This window comes from Hyalella azteca, unplaced genomic scaffold (assembly GCF_000764305.2).
Source record: "Hyalella azteca isolate HAZT.00-mixed unplaced genomic scaffold, Hazt_2.0.2 contig17919, whole genome shotgun sequence".
Taxonomy (NCBI): Eukaryota; Metazoa; Arthropoda; class Malacostraca; order Amphipoda; family Hyalellidae; genus Hyalella; species Hyalella azteca.
This window is the reverse complement of record NW_025947683.1, coordinates 583-19,247: the sequence shown is the minus strand read 5'-3', so window position 1 is coordinate 19,247 and position 18,665 is coordinate 583. Positions and strand designations below refer to the sequence as shown.

At 36.6% G+C, this 18,665-nt stretch overlaps 2 protein-coding genes and 1 long non-coding RNA gene across 4 annotated transcripts; 2 read left to right on the top strand and 1 right to left on the bottom strand.

Annotated features, from left to right (window-relative positions):
• Positions 1-3,320: 3,320 nt before the first annotated feature.
• On the bottom strand, positions 3,321-8,214 carry LOC108675533. 2 transcript variants are annotated; one of them, XM_018163552.2, is made up of 8 exons: positions 7,987-8,213; positions 7,184-7,357; positions 6,615-6,752; positions 6,033-6,206; positions 5,012-5,138; positions 4,488-4,642; positions 4,116-4,199; positions 3,321-3,609 (listed from the first exon to the last, which is right to left on the bottom strand). In XM_018163552.2, exons 1-8 carry the CDS (start codon positions 8,023-8,025, stop codon positions 3,430-3,432), a joined length of 1,071 nt encoding a protein of 356 aa, XP_018019041.1. In that variant the 5' UTR covers positions 8,026-8,213; the 3' UTR covers positions 3,321-3,429. The 2 variants fall into 2 exon arrangements, with proteins under 2 accessions (XP_018019041.1, XP_018019042.1); XM_018163553.2 differs by lacking the exon at positions 4,488-4,642 and having other exon boundaries at positions 4,857-5,138; positions 7,987-8,214.
• Positions 8,215-8,664: 450 nt separating this feature from the next.
• On the top strand, positions 8,665-13,795 carry LOC108675535. The gene is made up of 6 exons (XM_018163555.2): positions 8,665-8,834; positions 9,461-9,697; positions 10,900-11,046; positions 11,224-11,400; positions 13,273-13,419; positions 13,601-13,795. Exons 1-6 carry the CDS (start codon positions 8,802-8,804, stop codon positions 13,793-13,795), a joined length of 936 nt encoding a protein of 311 aa, XP_018019044.1. The 5' UTR covers positions 8,665-8,801.
• Positions 13,796-14,403: 608 nt separating this feature from the next.
• On the top strand, positions 14,404-17,078 carry LOC108675532. Its single transcript, XR_001931114.2, has 3 exons — positions 14,404-14,611; positions 15,200-15,262; positions 16,533-17,078. It is a non-coding gene; the product is annotated as an uncharacterized LOC108675532 (long non-coding RNA).
• The last annotated feature ends 1,587 nt before the right edge of the window (positions 17,079-18,665 follow it).

Sequence of the window (18,665 nt, the reverse complement as noted above, 5' to 3'; positions counted from 1 at the left end):
ACAAAGTACCAAATCTTGTAATGTTTTGATGAAATATATATGTTTTATATGTCCGTGTTACTTAAATTTTTCAAACGTATCTCAAGAATTTTCTGGTGGTTGAATTGATTACAATTTTCAATTAGCCTAATTGCTTCGTTTCTGTAAAGCAGAAGCCCAAGTGTCACCCGGTGTCTGGATGGCATCCATCATCAACCATTCTGACTGTGGTGGTGATGGTCGTAGTGTTGTCGGTGGTTGCAGTGGTTCTGTCATACCACCACTACCATTCCACCTTATCATCCTCCACCATGTCATTTAATAACTTAGTGCAAGGATGGTTAACTCCACCGAAACGCTACACCAAAACCTGGTCTGCAGCCTACAACTTTTCGGATGACGTTGCAAAGGTAACATGGTTAATATTAACTAATAGAATACATGATATAAATTTTTTAGTGTAATTCAGATAATGATTTAGTTTTTACATAATGGCGTCTCGCTCACTAATAGACACTCGTGGTATAAGGCATCTGAAGTCTCATCGTAAAAGGCCGGACATGAAATGCCATTCTAATCTGACATAATGTTTCATAATAGCGGTTTCTTTGCAAGTTCATGTGTAATATATTATCTACATCTGAGACATTGTTTGTTCTCTCGTGTATTATAGGCACTGGGATTATAGCTACGATGACGTAGTTGTTGGGAGAAAGCAATACCGTGTACATATAGAGACATGTTTAGTATCATTCACTTTTGATCAGCTGGGCATATAGGAAAGAATCACGTAAAGTGAGCTTCCAATTTGAACATAAATTGTACTATTAAATTAGTTATTAAAAGTCAGCGTGAAAATGACGCATGAAATATCAATTCGTTTCAAATTAGACGCTTGCAAGGACGAGTTCCCGATTGGGTCAACTGAAAATGAAACTCATTATATATTCACTTCAGTCCATGTTGTCGGTACGGTAGCAACCAAATTTGTCAACAATATACTTTATATACAAAATATTGTTGTAATAAATATTAATGTGAATAATAGGCCCCTTGGCCGCATTTTANATAAGAGACAGCATGTATTATGTGACATGTATTATTACTCTTGTTTATCTCTGGTAAAATTTGCCTAAGAAGGCTTAATTGTTCTTTAATCCTATGTATAGCTGACATGGCTGATAAAGAGGTTTTAAGTAAGTAAACAAAATTAGAGTAATTGCAGAAATGGTCATGAGCAAAATTATACCCATGCTTTTACTCTTCTACTTTTATTTGAACTACTCTTGTATTACTTGAGGTTTCTGGAGAATTCAGAGGAAAATTCATTTTTACCACGTTTTTCTTGGCTCGCTTTCGTGTCCCTCTGTCTCTCTGTCTGTTTGTGATGATCAAATCTTGTAATCGATATTTCACCAACTTTCCCGCTATCTAGCGGTCTGAAACTTTTAGGGAAGCTCAGCTCCAGATGACAATACAATAATCAATAATTTGTTGCACGTTTCTGGGCGTATTTATTTAATGAAATGTCTTTATTACAGCCACGCACCCAGATAAATACGTGAACAACAATGTATCCCCTCGAATACAATTTTCTACGGAACTTCGTAAAGAATTTTCTTTCGTGCATTTGCATGGCTAACTGAAATAAAATAAATATTATGTAGGATGGCTGACCTTTGTGCAGTACCTAGTATCGTATATCGATGATACGCTGCGTATCATCGATACGTACGTCAAGTCAAGTAAATTGGCTCGCAACAACGTTTTTCATGTGTAGCAACGTATTGAGATAGCTGCTGGACTTATTGCCTGGTCCGTAATTTGCTAGGCATTTTAAGACTGAACATTTGCTCCTGCATAGCTTCGTCTAGTCTGTTCTTGAAGGCGTTCATACTCGGAGCGTCAACGATGCTATCAGGGAGGCTGTTCCATATGTCGGTGACTCGAAGCGAGATGAAATGTTGTCGCATGGATGTGTTACAACGCAGTTTTTTTTATTTTATAGCTGTGGCCCCTGGTGTTGGTTCTTGTTTCAGATTCTAGTAATCCTTCTGGAACCTTGTATAAGCCATGAGTATACTTGTATGTTTCAATTAGTTCCCCACGCTGGCCACGCAGACGTCGATAACTGAGGCTTGGAAGCTTCATAATCTTTAATCATAATCATAATCATAAGCTTCATAATCATAATCTTTATTCATTGACAAACAAACTGAGTTTTTCGCTAGAGAAGCTCCTACATGGATTTGTTGAATTTTCCAACTTCATTGAACAGTGAAATCAATGTTTGTGATAAAAATTTGAGACTTGTACACCGATCGTAGGTAATTTTAAAAACAAGAGTTATCCATCATCTAAAGTTTTCTAAGAATAGCTTGTCAAAAGAAAACTATGAAACGTCATCAAAAGTAAAGGTTACTGTAGAATACTTATATTCCCTGAAATTGACTATATTTATATAATTTATCATAGAAAAGCCTCTTCGTATTAAAATTTCTGGAAAACTATAGTTATAAGACTGCCCTTGTGTTATGACAGTCTTAACCCCGAACGCCCAGAAAATTTACCACAGTTTCATCGCTAACTCCTAGATAATTATCCGGACGGTCTTTAAAAAATTATAACAAGAATTTCTGCTAGATTGTTTTCTCTACAGGCGAATCTAAAAGTAATTTTTACTTCCTTTTATAATTTATCTTACTGAATTTCCCAGAATTTCTTAAATTTGTTACCAAATTTAACATACCACAGAAGCAAGCAAGCAAGCATTGCCTAGAGTGCATTTATACCATTAAGTTGTACAAATGGTACAATTGTGATATTTATAGTATATTGCAGGTCAAAAATGCACATTTATTAACAATTGTGAACCATATCACGAACATTGGTAGGATGAATGGTGTTGCATGAGCTAGTTGAATTCTTGGCTAAGTGATGGTATAGGTTTATTTTTTTATACTATCCTTTACTAAACCCAAAAATGGGACTCCATTCTGAATGTAATTGACATCGTTTTAGAAAACACTGATTCGGCCGCTCATTTTTTTTTTGCCGAGCAACATTTGTTCTTTAGGGTATCATGTAGCAAGCATGACTATGGAACATTTTTGAATAAGTGCAAGAGTTATTATTCCTTCACCTTATTATTAAATAAATAATGAAGTCAAGAAGTTAATTAGTTGTTCAGTGATCGTTTGTTGCCAGTGAGATCAGTAAGTTTTCTTTCCATATTGTTTATTATTGAATAAAACATACGTTTGCTTTAATTAGGTCAGTGATCATATTTCATTGCGACATGATAAGGTGATAAGTTGATTTCAACGTGCTATATGATTCTACTATTTCTAAAGGCATTTATAACAAAAAGCACCTTTTCATAATTAATTTTATTCATTTATACCAGCGTCGTGTCGTCGGATGTTTGTTTTCTCATCGACCTATACGCACTTAATTTACGGTTGTGGAAGCTTTTGTATCTTTTACAAAGTTCAAATCTTTGGCGAAGTTGATTTCGTAGGCTGGGTAGAAGGTTCTGTTCATCTCGGGCACTCGCACGCCTCCCTTGTAGTACTTGATAGGTCTGCTCATGACGTACCTGTACCCTAGACACGACAGCCCCTGGAAAGTCTGTAAGATACGTCAGGGAATATTTGTCAAAAATTACCCGGAACTCAGGTACGTAATACATTTCAACTATTTATTGGATTTCTAGTTGGATTAATCAGATTTATTGTGAAAAAGAATTGAAATTTAGGCCTTTATCACAGACAGACAGACAGACAAACAAACAACCAAACAAGAAGTGAAGTTAAAGAGAAGTGTTGTAAAAAGAATTGAAATTTAGGCCTTTATCGGAAATTTGATACATAAAAACTAAGTTTCAACTTTATTTCTCACTAAATTAGGGTGACTTTGCGTATAAAGTTAATTACTTCTGTTATTACGTTAATATGCTTGGCAAAATGTTATAAGGTGTACGTATTGCCAATAAGGAGATGTAAAATACAAAATTTACTGTCGCGAGTGTGCGGCCAATTCAGAATTAATGAAATATTCTATGCATGCAACAATCTTTTGTATAGTTTTTGCAGTAAAATACCTAATAATTCCAAAAAGCTTACGAGAAGTCTTACTTGGTAGAGTTGCAAATATGTATCGTGGCGCTCTTTGGTTGACATCGACCTCGTTTTTGGAGGTAAGTGCACCCGAAGTCCAATCTGAAAAATTGTCCAAATATTTAGCAGGATTTCATAATTTCCTTTCATTCAGCTTATTTTTAAGTCAGAATACTGGTATAAAATCATTTTTTTAACAACCAACACGGTGCCTTTTTGGAGATTCAGTGGTAGCCAGGTTGCTTAAATTATAACAACAGCCTTACCTATACATATTCTGAGTTCAATATTCTGAATGCCATTTATAAAGCATGTCATGAAAGCTCTGTCCTTGGCTAGATTCAAACAAGTGATGGTCAACCATATTTCGGTAGGTAGTTAACACATTACCTGTCTGAAGTCAGCAAAGTCGTGGTAGGTGATGATTTGTTTCAGCAGGATCCATTCCCGTCCTAGCAAGTCGCTTTTCACGAACTTGATCTCCCGACCTTTGTGGTTAAGCATCGTCGTGATGAAGTCCATAGACCTTCGAAGCGTCGGCAAATTTGTATACTTTTTTTTAACAACTAACACGATGCCTTTTGGAGTTATAGTGGTAGCCAGGTTGCTTTTATCATAAGAAAAGCCTTACCTATGCATATTCTGAGTTCAATAGGCCATACATTTATAAAACATGCCAAGAAAGATGTGCCCTTGGGAGATCTTGGCAGAAAGACAAGTGATGGTCAACCATATTTCGGTAGGTAGCGAACACGTTACCTGTCTGAAGTCAGCAAAGTCGTGGTATGTGATGATCTGTTTCAGCAGGATCCATTCCCGTCCTAGCAAGTCGCTTTTCACGAACTTGATCTCTCGACCTTTGTGGTTAAGCATCGTCGTGATGAAGTCCATAGACCTTCGAAGCGTCGGCAAATTTGAATTATCTTCATTTTTGGCAGGGTTTAGCTTCTCTCCAGGAGGCAAATCGTAAGGAAACTCGGATATGTCCCAACGGTGTTCGTACCAGAACTCGGATCGCTGAACATGTTCGCCTTCTTCAATCTAGTAAGTAATGCGGGGCGAAATACTAAAATAAGAAGTGCTGAGCAAAAATTTTCGGTATAAAATTATTTAAACATTAAACGCGCTTCATTTATCAAGTTTGAGCCAAATAAATCTATTCAAATACGGTTTCTGACCAAAGAAATGAATCAGATAAATCGTTAATTTGTATTACAACTTGAATACCGCGTACAAGGTACATCTTAATTTAAACATGAAATCTATGAAGCAATCATATCATTAATGAACGAGTACTTTCAATCGTAAGGCACCTTAATGAAATTGTTTTGAAATTTAACTGAAATTTTTAAACCTACGCTCTGTAACGCCCAGTTAATCGTGAAATATTGTTGAATTTATTTATTCATGTTACTCAATTTGCAAGCTATGTACAGCATCTGAAACAACGTAACTTTTTTCCCTCCAAGCAATCAAGCATTGGGTATCAAAGACGTGACCAACCTGGGTATCAAAGACATGACCCACCTGGGTATCAAAGACGTGACCAACCTGGGTATCAAAGACATGACCCACTTGGGCATCAAAGACGTGACCCACCTGGGTGTCAAAGACGTGACCCCCCTGGTTATCAAAGACATGACCCACCTGGGTATCAAAGAAGTGACCCACCTGGGTATCAAAGACGTGACCCACCTGGGTATCAAAGACGTGATCCACCTGGGTATCAAAGACGTGATCCACCTGGGTATCAAAGACGTGATCCACCTGGGTATCAAAGAAGTGACCCACCTGGGTATCAAAGACGTGACCCACCTGGGTATCAAAGACGTGACCCACCTGGGTATCAAAGACATGACCCACCTGGGTATCAAAGACGTGACCCACCTGGGTATCAAAGACGTGACCCACCTGGGTATCAAAGACGTGACCTACCTGGGTATCAAAGACATGAGTCTCGCAGCTGAAGAGGTGCATGTCTCGCTCGAACTGACTGTCCAAGTCCTTAGCAAAAGAATAGACCAGGCAAGGGTCCAAGTTCATCTCAAACTCGTCGTTGAAGCACATGAATTTCGCCTTACGAACTTCATCGTTGCATTCTTCCTCGCTCTGGAATTCGATCACAATTTGTTATGTATGTCCGATTGAACTAACTATATTCTATGATGAATTTATGTATGTCCGATTGAACTAACTATATTCTATGAGGAATTAAGTTGGAATTTCGCAAGTGAAGTAAAATTTCACAATTTAGCATTGAACTTTAAAGTTATTTACATACTACTGTTGTTGAACTAATTATTTACCGATCTTGAGTGAAAAACAGGCTTTTAAGAGTAGTTATAATTACGAGTCTGTTGTAGTTCGTGCAAGGGACTGTAAATTTAAATCAATTCAACTCAATTACAACATTTATTTTTGATTGACTAAGTAGTGGTAAATTAGTGTTGGTATCATTGAGCAGTTATTGTGATAAATTGGTAAATGATTGATGATTTATACAATTTAATTTCTTACTTGCGAAGCGAGAGGCAGTTTCTCGCCGCCAAACTCTATCCAGGAGTAGCAGAAATTTACGTCGGGGTTCATCAGAAACTCGAAGAACGTTTCCACTCCCGTGTAGTCAGGAATAGGGATTTTTGGGGCTCGGCAAACCTGAAATAGTGATTTTATCCAACTGAATGTTATTTTACAAAGTTCTAAGTATTGTAAAAATAGTAACTAAGCTGAAGAAATCCGCCTGAACTTTCGAGTATTCCTTATAGAACAAATGTCACGGAAATATACGCTGCTAATGAATTATACCGGTACAACAAATTTTATGCATTTTCTGCATTAAAAGTGCTTTAAAAAGTGATAATGCGATATCTTTGAGTACGTAAAGGTTAAAAATGCTAGTATTAATATTATTACTGCTAATGAGTTAATATGTTATTGCTATTGAGACCAACTGCTGAAGGAAATTATCCTTCACTTAACACAACGTGGCGCAGAGCTGACCGTTAATAAATTTTGTTAACATGTTATTAAAATCTATAATGTCACTAAAATTGTACATTTATTCAAAATAGAATGTCCAAATTCACCTCGGTAAGTATCTTCTCGAAATCTCGCGCGACATGAGTGTCGGCACCAGGCGTCCGCGTGGCAAAGTAGTACGCGCCCACACAGAGCAGTAATGCCCCGGCAGCCGCTGGTATCACTAACTTCTTCGGCACGCTTCCTCTGACGCTGGACTGACGCCCGTCCGCTGGCTGGCGCTGAGACAGAAACAAAGAGGTTGTAAGACAACGTATAATTTTGAAGCTTTTTTGATTGAATTACTTGATGGGATAATAAATTGGGTATGACTACGTCGAACTTCGAAGCTTTTTTGATTGAATTACTTGATGGGATAATAAATGGAAAATTAAATGACTGGATTCAACTCACGTGCTAAATTCAAAAAGCTTCATAGTCCGTAGGTAAAAATAATTCAAGCTTTTGCAAAGAAAATAAAATGAAAAACAATGACTAAAGTTTCTATGATATTTTATCTATGTTCGTTGAACTTAATTGTCAGGAGTTACGTACTATATTTTGTACGTAGTGCTCATCAAAAAGTGGTGAGCGTAAATAGATCTCTCTCTGTCTCTCTCTTGCAACAGTATAATATCAAACTGGAAAGTTCCTGTTAAATATCGCTTTAACACTATAATAGTAACTATAAATTGCAGTTGGGATTCAAGTTGAACAGATTGCGAGCCCAAGAAACAGCATTGCTGCAAATTCAGGTCGTGAGTTGAAATGCTGACAACCTCATATTAATTAACCTGTAATTAATTAATAATTACCCCGTAATTAATTAATAATTACCCCGTAATTATTTAACAAATTACCCCGTACGCACCTCATCTTTCAACTTGCTCCCTGAGATCGTCCACAACATAACTAAATAACACAGAAACAAAGGTTCTAATACAAATAGGGTCAAAGCTCCTGTGTTGTGAGAAGTGCTAGCACCGCGTTTCCGTATATATTACGTTTTTGACAGCAATTTTTCGAGTCAATATATTCGAAGTTCAGTTCTCAAAATGAAGTATTTTTATGTTTTTTGCTTCAGTCGGTAAGTTGTTGATCAAAAACGAATTTTTAAACGGTAATCTTCAAAAACCTTTCTATATTTATTTAAAATATATCACTGAAATACACCAAATATGAGGTGGCCACGTTATGGAAATAAAAAGCAATAAAATTAATAAAACTCGCTGACCGCACGTATCAGCAAATTGTCGATCAATAACGAATTTGTAAATGGTAATCTTCAAAACGCTTTCTATATTTATTATAAATATATCACTGAAATGCTTTAAATATGAGGTGACCACGTTATAGAAATAAATAACAATAAAATTAATAAGACTCGCTGACCGCACGGATTTGGTATAACAGACTGCGCTTCCAAGAGCTTCGCTGCACCAGTGCTCATGTGGCAGCGATGTTTTCCGGTAAGGAAACTTCGGTTGAAAATCTTTAACTCGGCGTTCCTCTTGCGGATTTTTTATCCCTGTGACTTTTATACGTGGCCCAAAGTTGCTGGTGAGAGAATCAAAAAACGCTGATCATTGTAACTTATTCAGATAACCGTCGTTATTAGAAATGTGCAACTTAATTGTCTAATAATAGAATATTTTAATGACAAATACTATATATACATTATAAAGAATGGAAGGTCAACAAGGAGAGAAAGATAAACGGGTGAGAGACAGTGTTCACAACAATTTATCCACAAATCTCTAAAAAATTAATATTCATAGATTTTTTATTATATATTTAAATCCAGTGACCCACAAATTAGGAGTTTTGCAGGTCGAACTTCGGCTAAACGCATAACCTAACGAGTGTCAAAAACAGACATCTAAAAAAAGAGTCATTGCATGTTTTTCTGAGTACATATGCAGGAAAAATAGTGCCGAGGAATTGAATTTTTTTTGCACGGTTGCATCTGACCAGTAATTTTAAAAATTATTTGGAACATTTGGAGTCGAATATTCTGTAAACATTTTTACTTGCAATTATGGTAATAAATAAAAGTAGGAGATAAATTTAGCCTCTTATTTATCCGGTAACGGGTTTAGAAACAGTAAATAAATAACACTAGATTTTTGAAAAAGTAATTGATTTCAAAGTAATGTTTCTAAATTCAAATACCGGCGAATCTTCGTACTTTTTACAAAGTAACGAGTCTTGTAATGTTTTGATGAAATATATATGTTTTATATGTTCGTGTTACTTAAATTTTTCAAACGTATCTCAAGAACTTGCTGGTGGTTTAATTGATTACAATTTTAAATTAGCCTAATTGCTATGTTTCTGTAAAGCAGAAGCCCAAATGTCACCCGATGTATGGATGGCATCCATCATCAACCATCCTGACTGTGGTGGTGATGATCGTAGTGTTGTCGGTAGTTGCAGTGGTTCTGTCATACCACCACTACCATTCCACCTCCTCAGCCTCCACCACGTCATTTAATAACCTAGTGGAAGGATGGTTAACCCCACCGAAACGCTACACCAAAACCTGGTCTACAGCCTACAACTTTTCTGATGACGTTGCCAAGGTAACATGGCTTAGTGTTAACACATAGAATACATGATATAAAATTTCTTATTTGGGTGTAATTTCAATAACGATTTACTTTTTACCTAATGGCGTCTCGCTCACTCATAGACACTCGTGGTCTAAGGCACCTGAAGTCTCATCGTAAAAGGCCGGACATGAAATGCCATTCTAATCTGACATAATATTTCACAATAGGGGCTTCTTTGCAAGTTTAGTGTATTGGTTTACTAAAATTGATTTCCATGTATTTCCAGATGTATTTTACTAGCTGATGATGGGCATAGCCCGAAACGTTCTGTTTTATTTATCTAGGACTTTTATTCAGTAAAATGCTTTATGCAACTTTTTTGGTTTTAGCCTTTATTCTTAAACTGAGAGACATGTTTAGTATCATTCGCTTTTGGTCAACTGGGCATAGGAAAGAATCACGTAAAGTGAACATCCAATTTGAACATAAATTGTACTTTTAAACTAGTTAATCAAAGTCAGCGTGAAAATGACACATGAAATATCAATTCGTTTCAAATTACACGCTTGCAAGGACTAGTTCCCGATTGGGTCAGCTGAAAATGAAACTCATTATATACTCACTTGAGTCCAAGTTGCCGGTACGGTAGCAACCATATTTGTCAATATACTTTATATAAAAGTATTGTTGTAATAAATATTAATGTGAATAATAGGCCCATTGGCCGAATTTTAAATAGCAGTATTTCTCATTCTGCCATTCAATGGACCTTTCATGAAGTTGAAGCATAATTTCAAATACACAAATTTTTTCGCTGCCAGCCAATTTACGTCTGTATTCTTATTCCTTTACAGCCATGTAGAGTCTTACTCATACATAAAATATATTAAATTTTTCTTCAGATAAACAATTCTTTTATCGACGACACTCCAAGAAAATGACACTCCTAGAAAATATAACTCAGTACTCACTGCAGTGAGTGACAGAGAGCGCATTTTCTCTTTAACGAAAAAGTGAAGTCACGGACGGACAGACGGACGGACATGGCGAGCACAATAGTGCGATTTTTCCATTAATGAGAAAATGCGCTAAAATGAGTCATTGTTTCTCTGAGTACATAAGCAGGAAAAATAGTGCTGAGGAATTATTTTTTTTTTGCACGGTTGCATTTGACCAGTAATTTTTAAAATTAATTGGAACATTTGGAACATTCACCGCCTGTCCCCCATCAGCTGTGCGCGGGCAGCCCGCGACGTCTGCCGCCCTACGGCGGGTTGCCCAGTTTCTTCGACGCACTGCTCAACCCCGACGCTAAGTTCTGCTTCGCGTGGCTCAAGTTCGGGGGCGAGCTCAACTTTATAAATAAAATGATATCGCAGGTGAATAATATACCATAAATATCAATACGTCTCGATATAAATCTAAATGGGTTGAGATTCTAATCGAAGCTGTATGGTTTCGCTCATCAGTATATAGAAGCAAAATTCAGGTTCGAGATAGTTTCATGAGAATCATTCAGAAGATTTTTAAATACCAAATCAAATTTTGCTGTGCAGAATGGAGATCAGTGCGTCAATGGACTGTACGGCAGCAAATATGTTTGCTTCAATCCTGAGTACAGGATGAACGAAGACCCTTGCCTAGTTTACGCATTTTCACATCCCACGGAGAACCAGTTCGAGAAAGACATGGAGCTTTTCAGCTGCCAGGTGCATTCCTTCGTCAGCTACAAGGTGCGTTATTACAAATGATTATACCTTTCTTGCGTTATATTGCGTTATAAATAAAAGCCCAGTCAGTTATAAGGTGCGTTATTGCATACACCCTAAGTACGTATGCGTCACTACTTGAACCTGTCATCAGTAACAAGGTGCGTTATTACAAAATGATTACACCATTCGTGCGTTATATTATTAACTCATAGTCAGTTACAAGGTGCGCTATTACATCTACGCCGTTATTTAGTGACCTAAATGAATTGTGGCTAAATTAACAGGTATTTTGCTATGAGTTTGAACAACCTTCTCAGGGCAATTGAAAAAATGTAGGGCAACATGGGGCAGCGAGCCCCCCACTTGTTTTAAACTAAATTTTTGATGAAGTTTTAATTGATACGAGGTGGTTCTTTGTTTTGTTTAAAAGGTACAACTAATGAAGAATGTATGATGTGAATTAGACGCCTATAGAGTTATCCAATTTTTAATGAAACACTATTTTGTGAAAAGTGTCAAAATGGGCCCATTGCCCCACCCCTGGGGCAATAGGCCCATATGGGCTTGGGGCAAGGCGCCCACCCTTGGTTCCTTTACCACAAATGCATATTTTTTGTTTAAAAATGATAAAACAACACTTTAGAGTTAAAAGAAAAATGTAATTAAAATATGACATTCATTCATTTATTAACAACTCAAAAAATCATATCCTTAACTTGAAAAAAATATACTCCTGGCTTAAAAAATCAATCACTGACATGAAGAAAAATATTTCATTGACCTAACAATATATATCCTTGACTTGAAAAATATATCCCTGCGATAAAAAATTCGTCCTTGACATGAAAAAATTTATCCTTGACTGGATAAAATATATTTAGTTGATCAGAAAAAAACTTCGTTCCAGTTTCGTCCATAATCCAGATATTATGTGCAAAGAATTCGTACCTAATCGTGATTTCAGCCAACATCATAAAAACTCATCAACTTTTGGCTCATTGGTGTTGACTGAAATCATTTTTTGGCAAGGCAAGAGTCAATAACTCGATAAGGGGTCATAAATACGCACAACTAGAAACTAAACCTGCTGCATTGAGGCGGCAAATCAAAAAATCATGCAATATGAAGTTTAATTTGTAATTCAAAAAGCTAGTCATAGTTTTGAAAAGGTCATTGAGACAAATCTAATGATGTATAACACAAGACTTCACCATGGGCGCATTGCCCCGTGACAAGCGTGGGCCCGTTGCCCCCACTAGGTATCATTTCAATTTATGTCGTGTCAACATTTTATTTTAAAAGCTAATAGTCTAAACTTGGTCTCAAAATTATCCCTATAAATATTACTTTGAAAATATAATTCACAGTAATTTCAAAAGCTTCATCTACAGTAATCGAAAACAGTTTTATTTAGCAGCAAAAAAATTTTTATCTGGCTAAAACAGTTATTCACAAATAACTTAATAACGCAAACACTTAGCAAAACGTAAATCCGTACACTTCATCCCAGTGAAACTGTCGACCGGCGGTAGAGAACACGGACCAATATCTGCCATACTTAGCGAGAAACCCGCTATGGGCCCGTGACCCGCAGTGGGCTCGCTGCCCCATGTTACCCTACTCACTGCAGTGAGTGACAGGGAGCGCATTTTCTCGTCGACGAAAAAGTGAAGTCACGGACGGACAGACAGACGGACGGACGGACATGGCAAGCACAATGGTGCATTTTTTCCATTAAGGAGAAAATACGCTGAAAAGAGTCGTTGTTTTTCTGAGTACATATGCAGGAAAAATAGTGCCGAGGAATTGAATTTTTTTTGCACGGTTGCATCTGACCAGTAATTTTAAAAATTAATTGGAACATTTGGAACATTAATCGCCCTCCCCCATAAGCTGTGCGCGGGCAGCCCGCGACGCCTCCCGCCCTACGGCGGGTTGCCCAGTTTCTTCGCCGCGCTGCTCAACCCCGACGCTAAGTTCTGCTTCGCGTGGCTCAAGTTCGGGGGCGAGCTCAACTTTATAAATAAAATGATATCGCAGGTGATTAATATACCATAAATATCAATACGTCTTGAGATAAATCTAAATGGGTTGAGATTCTAATCGAGGCTGTGTGGTTTCGCTCATTAGTATATAGAAACTAAATTCAGGTTCGAAATAGTTAGTTTCATGAGAAACATTTAGAAGATTTTTAAATACAAAATCAAATTTCGCTGTGCAGAGTGGAGATCAGTGCGTCAATGGTCTGTATGGCAGCAAATACGTTTGCTTCAATCCTGAGTACAGGATGAACGAAGACCCTTGCCTAGTTTACGCATTTTCACATCCCACGGAGAACCAGTTCGAGAAAGACATGGAGCTCTTCAGCTGCCAGGTGCATTCCTTTGTCAGCTACAAGGTGCGTTATTACAAATGATTATACCTTTCTTGCGTTATAATATAAAAGCTCAGTCAGTTATAAGGTGCGTTATTACATACACCATATCGTTACAAACAAGATGCGTCACTACATAAACCTGTCGTCAGTTACAAGGTTTCTTATTGCAAAATGATCACACCCTTCGTGTGTTATTAACTCATAGTCAGTTACAAGGTGCGCTATTACATCTACGCCGTTATTTAGTGACCTCAATAAATTGTGGCTAAATTGACAGGTATTTTGTTTTGAGTTTTAACAACCTTCTGAGGGCAATTGAAAAAAGGTACATGTATTTCAGCGTTTCTTTTTACTAATTGATTGCATGCGATTAAAAAAATTAAATATCCTCCTTCTTTATTCTTTCTCGAGGTAAATTTTCCTTATTTTTATAAACTAATATCTAGTATGTTTCTTTCTTCACCATTTCTTAGCCAGTTTAAGGTTAAAGAAATAGGAACCGATAATCTTGATAAATAACAAAATGTTGCGCATCTCCGAAATATTCACGTATTACATTATACCAGTGGTTCCCAAACTTTTTCAGACTGGCGCCCCCCTTGGCTCCCCAGTGAATCTCTAGCGCCCCCCCCCCCCGCTGTCGAAAGAGTGGACGTCCAGTCTCGGTACGACGACACGGTCTTTGGACGACATCTTTACCACAAAATTAACCAATACCGACCACTGGACTTCATTATCACAAGTCTTGCCCATGAGCGAAAAGAAATTAAATTCGTCAAGAGCGACATTCTTTCCTTGGGAAATTTGCTTCTGAAGCAGATCGTCAAATTCAGGAACGAGGTTGACATTAGACAGGTAATTCTTCACAGGCAAAATATTATGAGTTCGCAAAGGAGATCTCGGTGGAAATATGTTTATCAAATAATTAATAATATAAATAAATAACTAATAATAGAATTGTGATGGTGTGGCGAGCCTCCAGCGTGGTCTGGGGCTGCTACGTATAAAACACTTGTGAAAGTTACAAGTATGACGGTAGCCTCATTCCAGCAATCGAGTGCAGCTTGGTGTGATTGTTGATTGCTTATTCCATGTCATGTTATAGGTGATTGCTTCAATCATTACCTGGTTCTAGCTTACTTGTATTGGGCTCGACATTAATTCAATGTAACTACCGTTGATATAGCTGTCGTTCCATCGTCGTCTGTTCAACGATTGTTTATTAACATCGCAAGCCGATGATTGATTTTATTGGTTTCCTCATAAAAAGGATTTCCGAGAGTTCAACTTATGACGAGAATAATAATAAAAAATGGATAAATAATATAAATTAAGATATTATAATACTAAGATTTGCAATACTGAATAGCCTTGTGTTGTTACTCCAGACCATTCATTATTTGAGCGCAATTTCATAACCGTTCTCTTATTTTTCATTTAAAGGTTGCTGTGGTTCTGAGTTTACCATGGGGAGATGACACCGACGAGTTCCGTAAAATTTACGAGGTGGGTTCATTTACATAATGAAATTTCATCTACAAAAAATGAAACTGTAACATGTTACTTTATTAAAATCTATCAAACCACTGTAGTTTTTTATATATTCAGGCCAATTATTTGATCCCATAAGAATGAGCCTTTTTCATCTCAGTTATAAAACTTTTATGTAGTTTACATCGTTAGCCTATAGGGTCACTTAAGAAACACTCTTCATTCCTTTACAACGAAATGGACAATGACCAAAGAGAACTGTACCTTAATAGAATGAAGATGGCAATCGGTGATTATATTGTTAAAATAATATGCAATTAAAAATTACTTTTACAAGACAACACTTCTGAACAATCCAGTATCTTGGATGTTACACATGTACAATGAATTTCTAATTTTATTTTCAAATATTGAAAAAAAAATATTCTTCACAATTTTTTTAAGATATCAAAATTTTGTGAATTTTCAAAATTATTTATTCTGTCAATTGATTCATGCATTGTCTGACTGTATGCAATTGTGCAAAATTTCAGTTCAATTTGACAGGTCAAATTGTGTCATATATGGATTATAAGATTTGTACCTAGCACGAAATTAATTTTTAATTTTTTTTAATAATGAGAATTTTTTTTATTTATAAAATTCTTTATTCTGTCAATTGATTAATGCATTGTCTCCAACTTTACGCAAGTGTGCCAAATTTCAGATCGATTGGACAGGTAGAAGTGTGTTAAATATCGATTATAAGATTTGTAGCAGACAGACAAACAAACAAGAAGTGAAGTTAAAGAGAAGTGTTGTAATGAACTATTTTGACGAATGCAAATGAATATAGTTGAAATCACGAATTTAAAGTTTTTGTGATTTTTGTGTTACACACTAGGTTAGACAATATGTGCAGTTGCGTGCATGCTTCCATTGTACCTTCAAGGTAATTCATCGTTAGAATTTAACGCTAGCAACAGATAATTTGCACCATAAATTAGCGACAAAGCGCAATAAGTTTCGTTAGATGAAATATTTGAGTGTAAATTCATAAACGAATAATCCGTGTACAATGTTTGTTTTGACGCCATACACTCGTAATTGTCGTCCTCGAGCAAAGCACCATATATAACAAATTTAACTTTAACTTAATTAAACAAATTTAATAACTAAATAAAACTTTACTTAACTGAATTATAACTTTAATTCTAACAATTAAATGATGAACATACACCATATGCTGGTGCAATTCATTCAATAATATTCCTTACTGAATTGTGTTGGTGATTATTGTGCTCAGATCTTCGAGGGCTTGGCGTGCGCAGGTTACAAGTTCGTCAGAGTTGAACCTGTCACGATTTATAGCAAGACCATCCACGTAAAGGAGACCAACCGATCCTACCATCCTGCCTTCACTGTCAACTTCATCAAGGATCTCAACTTTTCCCCATTAGAAGATTGATTTGAGCAACTTTATATCAACTTTTCACCACAACTAAATTTAAAATGCCAACTTCGCCTCAACTTGAGCCCAATATGAAATTGAAGTGCCTAAGTTATAAACTATGAACTTTATATTCAGTTAACCTTCCCTTAAAATAACAATAGTAAAATAACCTCGCCGCCATTTATTCTTTCAATAAAATGTAAATGTCCTAATTACCAGGGCTTTCCAACCTTATATCATTGAATAAACTAACATCACAGTAAAAATTTCGTTATAAAACTAGATTCCCTATAACGTAAATAATAGCTATACGTTTAAAAATTACTATTTAAAGACAGCACTTCTAAAAAATCCAATGACTCCAATGTAAACATTTACAGTGATTTTCTAATATTTATTTCGAATATTAAAAAAATAATTTTTTACATAAAATTTTAATACATAAAAGAAAATAAATTTTCAAAATTATTTATTCTGTCAATTGATTCACGCATTGTCTCCAACTTTACGCAAGTCTGCAAAATTTCAAATAGATTGGACAGCTAGAAGTGTGTTAAACATCGATTATAAAATTTGTAGCAGACAAAATTGTTTTTTAAATTTTTTTAACATTGAATTTTTTTTATATTTTAAAATTATTTATTTTGACAATTGATTCATGCATTGTCTCCAACTTTACACCGGTGTGCAAAATTTCAGATCGATTGGAGAGGTAGAAGTGTGTTAAAAATCTTTTATAAGATTTGTAGCAGACAGACATGAAGATAAACAAGAAGTGGAGTTAAAGAGAAGCATTTTAAAAAATAAGTTTCATTCATATATATACATCGTAGATTTAAAATAATTTTCCATTCCGTTGTTTCATATTACTCGCTTTTCTGTGGGAGCAGCTATCGTCCCTATTTTAGAAGTATTGCACAATGTAGACTTCAATATTATTCTAATTACATTCCCGAATTTTCTGTCAAAAATTTAATAGTACATATATTTATTTTAATTTTGCTAGTTCTATCGATGCCAGTTTACGTCTTACTAACAAACGTCAGTCGTCTTGGCCTCATTTAAATTACATTACTTGAACATTTGAATGAGTTTCGAGATGCATTAATATTTATATGGTTCTGCTTTAATTTTCCTCGAGTTTTTACGCGTAAACTGTAAGACCGTACGTTTTTTGGGTGTAAAACCGTACGCTTTTTTAACACCTCATGAGGTGCAAGATATCACCTCTTGTGGTGCGAGATAACGCCTCATGGGGTGCGAGATATCACCTCTTGTGGTGCGAGATAACGCCTCATGGGGTGCGAGATAACACCTCTTGTGGTGCGAGATAACGCCTCATGGGGTGCGAGATATCACCTCTTGTGGTGCGAGATAACGCCTCATGGGGTGCGAGATATCACCTCATGGGGTGCGATTGGGGTGCGAGATATCACCTCGTGGGGTGCGAGATAACACATCATGGGGTGCGAGATAACACCTCATGGGGTGCAAGATAACACATCATGGGGTGCAAGATAACACCTCAGGGGGTGCGAGATAACACATCATGGGGTGCAAGATAACACATCATGGGGTGCAAGATAACACCTCATGGGATGCAAGATAACGCCTCATGGGGTGCAAGATAACGCCTCATGGGGTGCAAGATAACGCCTCATGGGGTGCAAGATAACGAACACATCATGGGGTGCAAGATAGCACCTCATGGGGTGCAAGATAACACATCATGGGGTGCAAGATAACACCTCATGGGGTGCAAGATAACGCCTCATGGGGTGCAAGATAACACCTCATGGGGGTGCGAGATAACACATCATGGGGTGCAAGATAACACATCATGGGGTGCAAGATAACACCTCATGGGGTGCGATATAACACCTCATAACACCCCCGCAGGCCCCAGCCCCGCTTACTCCTCATCTGCCCCCTCTTCCACCCATTCATGCTGTTACATACTGTTTTCTTCCTCCCTTTACTAAATAC